Here is a 12,581-nt window from a genome sequence, read left to right as displayed (position 1 = left end):
TTATAGACCCCTATACACATATATTTAATTGCAAATTGGTCAACCAGGGCTTGAGTTCCCCAGTGGGTTTTCTCATGGATTGCTTGCAGGACCCTCATTGCCATTCCTTTTGGGAGTACCTCCCGCCTGTCCGGTAGTATCCACTTGCCTCCCTCTTTTTCCTTCACCCCCATTTGGTTTAGTTTTTGTTTTTCCTGTACCGTGAAGGCTAACACATGGTTAATGGGTCCATGGAACCGGCAATGTTTCTCTTGGGGGTCTTCACAGGCACACTCATGATTAATGAGTCCGTGGCACCATCAATGTTCCTTTTGGGGGTTATCACAGGCACCCTGTATCGAATCAATTCCGTATGCATCCCAACAAGCCCAACATGGTTCTTCCTCTAAGTCAGCTCCACAAGTGGAGCAATTTTCCCTTTGTGCGACCCCCCCCTTATATGGTTTTAAACTCATTAGAGCTGCCTTTTTCGCCTCCTGGTCGGCTAAGTTATTTCCCTGTACTGAGTTTCCCATCCCCACTTGATGTCCTTTTACATGAACAATAGCTATTCTTTCCGGACCTCTCAAGGCCTGGAGCACTTTCAGAATTAATTCCCCATGTATCAACCCCTTTCCCTGTGAATTGATAAGTCCCCTTTCTTCCCAGATTTTACCAAATGTATGAACCACCCCATAAGCATATTTTGAATCAGTATAAATGGTCCCAACCTTTCCTCTTAGCAGTTCTAAAGCTCTGAGCACTGCATACAATTCACATGCTTGTGCTGACCAGCTGGGACTAAGAGGACCAGATTCTATTTTCTTAAGAATCTTCCCATCCACAATAGCATACCCAGATTTCCTTTTCCCTTCAAGGACCCGAGAGGATCCATCTACATAATATCGATATCTTTCTTCTAATTCCTCCTCTTTGAGGTCTGGTCTTATTTTTGTTTGTTCCTCTATTTGCAAAAGACAATCATGAGTTAGTCCCACAACTGGTTCCCCATATAGAAACTGGGCTGGATTTTGTAAGCTTGTGGTTTCAATACTTAACCTAGGAGAAGAAATTAGGATGCCTTCATGCTTTAGGAGGCTGGCATCTGTTATCCATTTATCCGCTTTTTGTTGTAGTACTCCACGGATGTTATGAGGAGATAGAACCTTCAGTTCACTCCCAAAAGTTATCTTTCCTGCTTCTTCTACCAAAAGGGCAGCAGCCACTATTGATTGCAAACAGGCAGGCCACCCTCGACTAACAGGGTCGAGAAGCTTTGAAAGATATGCCACTGGTTTCTTTCCGCCAGCCCATTCCTGGGCTAACACCCCGTATGCCACCCCTTCATTGACATAAATGAATAAAAAGAATGGTCTTTTTAGATCCTGGAGGCTGAGAACCGGGGCATTGACCAATTCAGTTTTCAATGATTTTAACCGGGTCTCATCCTCAGAGCTCCACTTTAATAGCCCATCTGTTGTTAATTTTTCATACAGAAATTTAACTTTCCCACTAAAATTTTCAATCCATTGTCTGCAATACCCAAAAAGTCCCAGTAACTGTCGAACCTGCCTTTTAGTTTTTGGAGCTTCCAGGGAAAGTATTCCTTGGACTCTATCAGTATCCAATTTCTTAGTCCCCTGAGTCAGCCAGTGTCCGAGGTACTTAACTTCCTCTTCCACGAATTGTAATTTCGACTTTGAAACTTTGAGTCCCTTAAGGCTTAAATAATTTAGGAATTTTATAGTTTCTTCCCTTACTTTTTCTTCTTCTTTCCCTGCAATTAATAAATCATCTACGTATTGCAGAAGCACAATCCCCTCCCCCTGTGAATATTCTGCCAATATTTGTTCCAGAGCTTGCCCAAACAAATTTGGGGATTCTGTAAACCCCTGGGGAAGGACTGTCCACCTCAATTGTTGTTTTCTATGTGTATCCGGGTCTTCCCATTCAAAAGCAAAATAATCTCTAGAAGTTTCCTTAAGGGGACAGGCCCAAAAAGCATCTTTAAGATCTATTACACTATACCACTGGTTTTCTGGGCCAAGTTGGCTTAAAATAGTATGTGGATTGGCTACGACCGGGAATCTCTCAACTGTTCTTTTATTGATTTCCCGCAAGTCATGCACCAATCTGTAACTGCCATTCGGTTTCTTTACCGACAGAATGGGGGTATTGAAAGGGGACATGCAGGGTTCTAAAAGTCCCTTTTCCAAAAGTCTCTTTATTTCTGTTTTTAGTCCTTCCCTCCCCTCTTTGGGTATGGGATATTGCCGAATCCTGACAGGGATTTCTGGGTTCCTGATAGTTACCTCAAAGGGTTCAATATTTAATTTCCCCACACTGTCGGGGGTATACCAAACTTCTGGGTTAATCTTTTTCTCGTCTTCAGCCCAGAGAGGATATAGTTTTACTGTTAGTTCTCCCTTTTTTGCCTCTATCCCTATCCCCAACTCGACCATCAAATCTCTCCCTAATAGATTATAATCTGCTTCTGGAACTAGTAAAAATGACCCAATTCCTAATTTAGAATCACTTTCTAAGAGTACATCCTTAATTACAGGTACTCCAAAGGGTTCCCCTTTGGCCCCAGTCACCTGTATTATTTCAGGTGAAACCTTACACCCTTGGGGAAGGGTCTGGACGGTTGATCTCTCCGCCCCTGAGTCCACAAGGAACTCATATTCTTGTTTTTAATTTTACCAGGGGCTTTGTTCTTTCTCTTGTCCCCAGTAGATAGAGCCCCCGACCCCCTTAATCTTCTTTGAACTGTTCCTCATCAGCAATCTTCTGCCGACACTCTCTCCTCATGTGTCCCTTCTTCCCACAATAGAAACAGACAATGCTCTCTCCACCTCTCGACTTCCCTTCAAACCAACTCTCGACTTCCCTTCAAACCATCTTCGCTGGACGTCAGTCCGACCTCTGGACTGACCTCCAGTTCCCCCCACCCCGGGGACTCCGCTGTCCCCCCCCACTGCTGCTAACACGATTCCAGACTGCTTTTTAAAACTCTCATCCTCTCTCCCAACACACACCTTTTGAGCCTCTCACAACAACTCATCCAATCCTCTCGCCTGCCATCCCTCCAACCTCTCCAACTTCTTCCGAATGTCCACCCAAGAATCGACCACAAAATGCACCTTCAAAAGTGTCTCACCCTCTGGGGTATTGGGGTCCACCCCTGAATACAACTGGAAAGCTTTCTTCAATCTCTCCCACTATCCAAAGAGCTGCATATTCGCTCTCCTCTTGGTTAAAGGGCTCTTTGGAGTTAATATATATATATATTTAGAGCTTGACAGATCCAATCCTCAAACGACCCAAACACGGGCCAATACAGCTGGTCTCCCCCTATCCGTTTACTCCCCCCAAATTTTCATACAATAATGGATCATTTTAACCCTATCTTTTCCTTTTCTAGAAGGAAAGGCATCCCAATACTTTACCGTTAAGCCTAGTGGAAGTTTTACCGAGATTCTCCCACCCATGGGTTCAGCAGATTTACTTTTTTCTCTGACCCATCTTCTAGAGTGCCTTCTCCCACTCAACACAAACAATACGACAGTCGCTTCCCCCAATTTGTGGCCCACTCCGTCGCCGGATATGGGAAACGCACTACTATGGGGTCCACACTCACTTGGGGAATCTGAGCTGCCAGTTCCCCTCTCACACACACATTCGCATTCGCTACACTCAAGGACTCCCACCCCTGACCGAGCGACCGAGCAGACCGGACTACTCACGTCTTTCCGGCGCCTCCGTTTCTCGACCGGGGCTTCGCCCTGTGTGTCTTCTTATTCACCTCAATCACCCCGGGACTACACACCCCTAAACGACTCTTAAAGACCCCGTTTCCGGGGTCGAGGCTTTGTCCCTTTCACATGCACTCCGGAGCCCGCTTGTACGGGGCCCACCGTCTTTTTCACACGCACACGCATTCCGGAGCCCGCTTGTCCGGGGCCCACCGAGCACATACACTTCTACTAAATTAGTAAGCCGAAACTTGGGGAAGTTTCTCCGGGGATCCCCCGCCCCAGGAACTTTGACGCAGTCCACCTCCGCGTCTGGGTTAGGCCCGCTTGCTCTCCTCCTAACCCAGGAGCCTCCCCACCGAGGGTAACTCGACGCCGAGGGGGGTGCAGCTCCCCCCCCCTACGTCCCCCAACCCTGGATGCTCTTGGAACATTAGTCCCTCAATCCAGCAGGTTTGAATCAACCCTGGATGCTCTTGGAATATTAATCCCTCAATCCAGCAGGTTTGAATCAACCCTGGAAAAAGGAGGCCCACCACCCACCGGGGGCTACTTACGCTTCCTGCGTGTTCACTCTTCCGCGGTTCTTCGTGCACAAAGATTAACGGGGGTAACTTTGCTTGCTACTGAGTTTTAGGTTCGTCGGTAAAGGCCCAAGGAGGAAGCCCCCCCTAAGGTCCACCGCAAAAAGGCGGTGGGGTGCCTCACCCTAGTGGGGCCTCCGTCCCGGGTTTCCTTTATCTGAGTCACGGCACCAAATTGTGATAAATATCTCCTAACAAGCAAGCTAGTCCCTCATACTTTAATTTTATTTTTCCTCCTTTAATATTCCAATTCCTTTGATGAACAAACAAGTTACCACAGTTTATCACATCCCGATTGTACCCTCGAATGCTAAACCCTCCTACCCCTACGCAGTAAAAGAATCCTCACCCCGCCCTTCGGGGCTCTCGGAATCTGCCTCCCTTCTGCTTCGTTGTCTCCCTGTTTGCCCCTTCTGCGACCCTTCAATCAACGAGCAGGATTTCAGCAGCCCGAGTGTCCCTCCCGTTCTTCTGGTGGACCCTCAGATGTACCAGCTATCCGAGCTTCGTGCCGAGTGGCTAAAAGCCCCCACGGCTCGGCAACTGGCTGCCCGAACAGGGACGGACACCAGCGGGTCCAGTCCTTGACCGTCTCCTGGAGATTGCCTGCTCTGTGACCAGCCTTCTCCAGGACTGCAAGCGGCGTTCGGGACCAGTTCCAGGGACAGTCGCCCTTTCAGTTCGGAAGGCTTCTGTCTCCTGGGTTCTGCTGATAACCGACGGACCTTCGAGCTGCGCGGCAGCAGCAACGCCCTCGGACCAGCAGAAGTTCCACCAGACCCCTCTTCGATGTCCCCGTTTTATGCCTGTGTCCTTCAGAGGTATGCTTATCTCGCTTTTTCTTACGCCTGACTAGGCTTCACCTCCCTTTTTTGTTTCTTTTTGTTTTTTTTTTCCTTTTCGAAGAGGGTGATTTAGCTGTGAGACCTGATATAATGGGTAACCGCCTGTCTCCAGCTCAACGGGAGTTTTAGATCCAAATTAAGTCCCACCTTGTTTTAAGGAACATTTCTTTTAATAAGAGAGATTTAAAGCCTTTTGTTAAATTTATTTTTGAACATTTTCCTGCTACTACACGGGAAGATGTTTTGGTGCCTGATCTCTGGGGAAGAGTTGGGAGAAAGATTTACGATTTACAAGTTCAGGGGAGGATTTCAGTCGGTCGTTTTTTTCCGCTTTTTCATTCCATTCTTAATTTGTTAAAAAAGAAGAGAGAGAGTTGGGTCCCCACTTCACCTACCTCGTGTTCCTCCCCCCCAATCCTATTCCCTCTTCCCCTAAGGGCGGATCGGGAGACAGATCCTGCCATACATCGGCACAGAGCTGCTGCCGTCTCTCTGCTGCTTCCCGATCCTCCCTGTCCCATTCGTGTGTTGGGACTGGCCACCCCAACACATGTCATTCCTGTTCCCTCTATACCAGAGACCCTAATCCTAGTTTGAAACCCTATTGCTCTTTAGAGGACTTAAGTGAACAATTAGGACAAAATGGCGCCTGCCTCATGGCGAAAAAAGACCAGCCCCAAGATGGCGCCCCTCCTTCTCCTTCACGCCAGAAAATTCCTGACATCTCGCCCCCGCCTCCTCCCCCACCTCCGTCGAGTGCCGCCCCTGTGTCGGGACCCGTCCCCTCCTTCCCTCTGACCACACCCCTGGGTGGGCCCTCTGTGGCTGGGACCAGCCCCCAAGTGGGCCCAGCCCCCGTGGGTGAGAACCCCCCACCAGAAAGTCACGCCCCAGTGGGTGGGTCGGGACACGCCTCCTCCTCTCCTGCCACTGCCAGTACCGGAACCAGGAAGAAGCCCGGCCAGAAGCAGGCCGTCCTGGCCTGTCGGACGCACGGTCTCCGGGACCCACCGGCCAGGGGGAGGCACCGTGCCCTAACCCAGCCTGCTTCATCCTCGGAAGAGGATGAGGAGAGTGGCAGTCCCCAGCATTCCAACAAGTCGAGGAGGGGGTTGGGCAAAGATCAGAGAGGAGGCAATTAAGGATGGGAATTTGGAATTGGCGCGGGACTTGGGCAGCTTTGCGGCACCGGTCATCCTCCGGCGGGGGAGGGAGCCAAAGTGGGAGCAAATTCCATACGCTGAGGTGAAGGAGTTAAGGAAGGCTGCCAAAGATTATGGCAGAAACTCGCCTTTCTTTAAAAATGTGCTGGACTTAACATTTGCTGGACGTTTGCTAGTCCCCCATGATTTAAGGTATATTGCTAAGGCACTGTTTTCTCCCACCGAATGCGACCTCTGGGAGATTCATTGGAAAAAACTGTTGAAACCACTCCTGCGCAAGTATGATCTCGCAGAGGTGGTGGGAGAGGGGGACGAGGCAATGGAAGCCCTTGCTGGAGAAGGGGAGTTCAGCAGTCCGGAGGACCAAATTCTACTAGCACAGGAGCTGCTTCAGGACATAGCAGCAGCGGGAAAGGAGGCACTCCTGAAGATACCGGATGGTAAGACCCCCCTCCAAAACTTTTCTTCTATCATGCAAGGGCCTGAGGAGACTTTTATTACTTTTGTTGATAGACTGAAAGAGGCCATTGAGAGACAAATAGACAACGCAGAAGCTCGTGCAGAGCTTCTACGAAAGATGGCCATTTCTAACTCTAATTCGGAAACAAAAAAGATTCTCCGTGCACTACCTCAGGACCCCGAGCCCACCATCTCTCAGATGGTGGAGGCTTGCACAAAGGCAATGTCAATGGAGCACACGGTGGCCCTGGCTGTCAGCAAAGGGGTGGGAGAGGCCATGATAAACTTACAAAATACGCGCTGTTTTAACTGTGGTCAGCTGGGTCACATCCAGGTGAACTGTCCCCACTGGCCACAGATTCAACAACCTATCTTGCCCCCCCCAAGACCATATCCTAGGAACCCATTTTATCAAGATCACCAGTTTCATCTACAGCGACAAGGGTACCAGCCAGCGGGAAACTGGCGGCGAAGCGCGAGGAAGGGCCGCGCGACGACACCAAGTGGCCCTTCTCAGCATCCCAGCCTCCCGACCATCAGGGAGGACAAGTGGCCGCGCGGCCAAGTCCAGCAGTTCAGCGCAGCCACGAGGACGGACTCCGCCTCTTCCGCCGGACAGGTACCCTAAATCAGGGCAATCGTCAGGTCCTCCGCAGCAGCGTCACCATCTCTCTCCAGGATGAGGACCTGACGAGAATTCCTGCTGGGTTCCTGGGCCCCCTTCACGACTGTCGGGACACCACCGTGCTCATCTTAGAAGACTCCTTCAACACACCAAATGAAATCACCATCTTACCTGAGGTAGTGTGTTTTCCACCAGGAGAGGAGATCACCGTCTCCGTCATTTGTAACCACCCGCCATTTACTTTAAGGAAAGGCGATCCTTTTGCTTTGCTTTACGTACTGGACACCCACGATGACCCGGACACAGAGAGACATGTTTTCTTCACCCAAAATGTATGTAAAGAAAGACCATTAATTGATGCCAAACTTTCTTTCCAGGGAAAGTCGGTGCAGATGCGGCTCATGGCAGACACAGGAGCTGACGTGACCATCATCCCCCAGGTGAGGTGGCCCAGCGACTGGGAGCTTGTGCCCCCTTGCGGCAGGATCTCCGGTGTGGGCGGAGCGGTCCACTCTCTGAGGAGTAGGCATCTTGTGTGCGTGGAAGGTCCGGAAGGACAATTGGCAACGGTGAGACCTTTTGTTGTCTCTTCAAACATACTATTATTAGGAAGGGATGTTTTATGCCAATGGGGAGCCCGCCTCGACATCCCTAGCCCTTTGTGGGATTTTTAGTGTGGGCCACTGCAGAGCGCACTTCCCCACCCCTGACCTGGAAAACCAACACAGCGGTCTGGGTGGATCAGTGGCCCCTTCCATCAGAAAAATTGAGTGCGCTTCATAAATTAGTAGAGGAGCAGGTGAAACTTGGGCATTTAACACCTTCTACCAGCCCTTGGAATAGCCCTGTCTTTGTAATTAGAAAACCTGGCACAGACAGGTGGCGCCTGCTCCAAGACCTGCGAAGGGTTAATGATGTGATAGAAGATATGGGTCCCATTCAACCAGGCCTTCCGTCACCTTCTATGCTCCCCAGAGACTGGCAGCTAGCAGTGATAGACATCAAAGACTGCTTTTTTAACATTCCGCTCTACCCCGGGGATGCTCCCAGGTTCGCCTTTTCTGTACCATCATTGAATAGGGCTGAACCTTTTAAAAGATATCATTGGACATCCCTGCCTCAGGGGATGAAAAATTCCCCTGTGCTCTGTCAGACTTTTGTAGCGCAGATTTTATCACCTGTGCACCGGCTTTTCCCTGAGGCCATCATCCTGCATTACATGGATGATGTGCTAGTTTGTGCTTCCGACTCGACATACCTAAAGGCAACACTGGACAAGACTATTAAGGCTATCAAAGCTGCAGGGCTCCAGATAGCAGAAGAGAAGATCCAATTCTCAGCACCATGGAGGTACCTCGGATTCCTCATCACGGGAAGGACAGTGACGCCACAGACCCTGACCATCAACGAGGATCCGAAGACTCTGCGAGACCTTCAGCAGCTGTGCGGAACGATCGCCTGGATCCGCCCCCTCCTGGGACTGACGACTGAGGAGCTGTCACCTCTCTTCTGTCTGCTTCGAGGCGACGGAGACCTCGCCTCACCACGCGAGCTGACACCTGCCGCGCGGGAAGCCCTGCAACGGGTTGCTGTTGCTCTGAAGTCTCGCCAGGCACACCGCGTGGTCCGGACCCTTCCCGTGAACTTCGCGGTGTTGGGTAAGTGCCCCCACCTCCATGGACTTCTCTTCCAGTGGGATAACAGAGCATCTGATCCCCTAGTCATCTTAGAGTGGCTCTTCCTACCACACCAGCCCTCTAGGACGATCACGACCCCTGCAGAATTGCTAGCCACTTTAATAATGAAGGCACGACACCGCCTCCGAACCCTCGCAGGGTGTGAGCCTGAGTGCATTTACTTACCTGTTACATTAGATCAATTGGACTCGTTGTTGCAAACTAATGAAAATTTGCTCATTGCTCTGGACAGCTTCCCCGGACAAATTTCGGTTCACTATCCTAAGCATAAATTGTTTAAGGATACATTGCATTTGGCCCCAAGAATGTTTAAAAGTAAAACACCAATTCCAGGTGCTCTCACGGTGTTCACCAATGGGTCGGGCAGATCCCACAAATCGGTGATCACTTGGAAGGACCCGGACAGTCAGAAGTGGGAGTCTGACGTCCAAGTGGTTGAGGGTTCCCCCCAGATGGCGGAACTTGCCGCAGTCGTGAGAGCATTCAAAAAATTTCAACAGCCTCTGAATGTGGTCACTGATTCGGCCTATGTCGCTGGGCTAGCAGAAAGGGCCGAAGGTGCCCTCCTCAAAGAAGTTTCAAACAAAAATTTATACAGTTTACTCTCTGATCTCATTTGGCTACTTTCCCATAGAGAGCAACCTTATCATATCATGCACGTAAGGGCACACACCGATTTACCCGGAGAGATCACTGAGGGTAATCGGAAAACGGACCTCCTAGCCATGTCAACACAAATATCTGCAACCGCTTCAACCACCTTACCAGACATACTCCGGCAAGCGCGGCTCAGCCGTGCATTTTACCACCAGAATGCCCCGGCTCTAGTGCGACAATTTAAGATCTCGATAGCACAGGCAAGAACCATTGTTTCTACCTGCCCGAGCTGCCAGTCTTTCGCTCTTCCTTCCCTCATTTCGGGGACAAATCCCCGAGGGTTGGGAGCGCTAGAGATATGGCAGACAGATGTAACACACTTTGAGCCGTTTGGTCGGATGAAATACACACATGTCTCTATTGACACGTTTTCCGGCGCAGTGTTTGCCTCCGTCCATGCAGGCGAAAAAACCAGGGATGCCATTAAACATCTTTTCATGGCATTCTCTACGTTGGGAGTCCCATCTCACATAAAAACTGATAATGGCCCATGCTATGCGTCAAAGCGCTTCGCTGAGTTTGCGCAACAGTGGGGAATTTCCCATACCACCAGAATTCCCCACAATCCTACAGGACAGGCGATAATAGAGAGGGCCCACAGAAATCTAAAAAGGCTCCTTGAACAACAACATAACCCGGACATTACAGTGAGCCCAGCCAAAAGGTTATGTAAGGCCCTGTATGTCCTGAATTTTTTAAACTGCTCAGAAAGGGAGCCTGACCCTCCTATTATCCGCCATTTTCACAATAACACCAGAGCGCAACTCGCCGAGAGGCCACCAGTCTTGATAAAGGACCCAGAATCCAAAGCTATCCAGGGCCCTTTCCCTCTAATAACCTGGGGGAGAGGGTATGCCTGTGTTTCTACAGATAAAGGACCAAGATGGATTCCGGGGAAATATGTCAAGCCCTTCGTAGAGGTGCCAGCTCAGCAAGACAACGTGTCCTTGGTGCAAACCACCGAGAACACCTCATCGCTGGACGGAGTTTCCACTGCCTGGAAGAGGAGGAGAAGAAAGACCGTTCCTCCCAATATCGTCACACGTGTCATGATTACCCGAAGATATTTTCCCCCGCTGAACTCTACGTACCCAATTACCCCATCGCCCCCTGTACCCTTTCCTTTCCCCTAACCTCCCCTTTCCCTCAATCCTTGCCCCTTTTCTCTAATTTTATTTAGTGCTAATTTAATAAATAAAAACGGGGGAGGTTGGGGAGGGACCACTGAGGAAAATTTATCATTCAAGTTATGCTTTCTTTTATCACAAGACGCTGAGGATGACTGCCGCCTTGAGGACACCTCTGAAACATCTGATGCTCCTGATCGTCATCATCTGGCTGTCACCGGTCAGGCGCTGGATAGTCCCACAGCCGAGAGAAAACATATGGGTCACGCTGGCGAAGTCCGTGAAGCAGGACAACTTCTGTATGGCCATGGGAAGTGTGGACAATCCGTTATCCACGTGCCTGGTAGGAGTCCCCCTGTCGCCAAACGACTATCCATATGCAGGAAAAAAACCTAATCCTGTGGACACCTGGGATGAGTGGACGAGGATTCTGCCACATGCACCACAGGAGCCCCAAGAATTGGACCTATTGGGCTCCTCTCAGGCAACATATTGTGTCAGGTTTAGGTACCAGCCCTCCCAGAAAGACTGGGATCAAATGGCTAAACTCCACCCCGCTGGTACCCAAGAAGTAAAAAGACACGATGTATCTCCCCACGATCGGAGATACCATGCAGCAAATTGGTGCAATTACACCTCGACCATGGTATCTAGGTCCTCCTCAGTTCCCAGGGTGCTCCCCAGGGGGGTTTTTCTCATCTGCGGCCACAGGGTGTGGGCAGGGATTCCCTCCCAAATCCAGGGAGGCCCCTGCAGCCTTGGGCAGCTTACCACACTGACACCGAACAAAACCCAAATTTTAAATTGGAAAAACGAAAATAAATTGGCTCGCAAAAAGAGATCCTATAACCAATTCGACGAAAATTGTGATTCAAAAATTTACAATTGGGGAAAGACGAAGAGAGTCACGGTATCCATATTTTTACCATGGTATGCCGCAGCAAAGGCCCTCGGTGAGCTTTCTCACCTCGAGTGTTGGCTCAGTAAGCAGGTCAACGCCACGTCCGCTGCCCTTTCCGACTTGCTAGCGGACGAAGAAGTCACCCGGCACGCCACACTGCAAAATAGGGCTGCTATTGACTTCTTACTGCTCGCCCATGGCCACGGCTGTGAGGACTTGGAAGGAATGTGCTGCTTCAATCTGGCATCAAAGAGCACATCCATCCAAGCTAATATCCAGCGGATCCGAGAGCAAGTTGACGACCTCAAGACTGAGACCTCGACTGTAGATCCTGTGAATAAACTGCTGTCTCAATGGGGTGTCCCAGGGTGGGTTGCTATCATCCTCAGGGGACTCTTTTGGATCTTTCTGATAATGTTCATGATCTCGGTTGCTTTATTTTTGTTTAGACGTATGTTGCTTAAAAGGTTGGGAAGTGCTTATTTAATAAATAAAAACGAGGAGGGGTTGGGGAAGGCAGTCTAGGGTTGCCATGGGAAACAGCAGTTGTATGAGTTCTCCACCCCCTTTTGGAAGAGAATTGTACCCTCCCCCTGTCCTGTCAGTTATTGTTCAAGTCTGCCCCTTAGCCTAGAATCTTCTCTGTTCCACGTTTTCCCTTTGGTTCTTCCACCAAGAACACTCCTTTCCCTTTTCCCCACTGGTTAATGTTATATTTCCCCTCCCTTTAGCCTTCTCCCAATTGTACCCTCGAATGCTAAACCCTGCTACCCCTACGCAGTTAAAAGA

At 49.9% G+C, this 12,581-nt stretch overlaps 1 protein-coding gene across 2 annotated transcripts; it reads left to right on the top strand.

The window, feature by feature from the left end:
* Positions 1-4,773: 4,773 nt before the first annotated feature.
* LOC128816679 (uncharacterized) lies at positions 4,774-11,372 on the top strand. 2 transcript variants are annotated; one of them, XM_053994516.1, is made up of 6 exons: positions 4,774-5,139; positions 6,503-6,766; positions 7,222-7,586; positions 7,788-7,850; positions 8,564-9,068; positions 11,034-11,372. In XM_053994516.1, the coding sequence occupies exons 1-6, from the start codon at positions 5,121-5,123 to the stop codon at positions 11,285-11,287; spliced, it is 1,470 nt and encodes a 489-aa protein (XP_053850491.1). In that variant the 5' UTR covers positions 4,774-5,120; the 3' UTR covers positions 11,288-11,372. The 2 variants fall into 2 exon arrangements, with proteins under 2 accessions (XP_053850491.1, XP_053850490.1); XM_053994515.1 differs by having other exon boundaries at positions 7,222-7,850.
* The last annotated feature ends 1,209 nt before the right edge of the window (positions 11,373-12,581 follow it).

Source organism: Vidua macroura, chromosome 19 (genome assembly GCF_024509145.1).
Source record: "Vidua macroura isolate BioBank_ID:100142 chromosome 19, ASM2450914v1, whole genome shotgun sequence".
NCBI classification, from domain to species: Eukaryota; Metazoa; Chordata; class Aves; order Passeriformes; family Viduidae; genus Vidua; species Vidua macroura.
The sequence above is the reverse complement of the archived record's forward strand: the minus strand, read 5'-3'. Positions and strand labels throughout refer to the sequence as shown.

Coding starts and splice junctions, on each gene's coding strand:
- LOC128816679 (XM_053994515.1), top strand. Junction 6,767..7,221: donor ACTCCTGAAGATACCGGATG/GTAAGACCCCCC, acceptor TTTCATCTACAG/CGACAAGGGTACCAGCCAGC. Junction 7,851..8,563: donor ACGTGACCATCATCCCCCAG/GTGAGGTGGCCC, acceptor GTGCTCTGTCAG/ACTTTTGTAGCGCAGATTTT.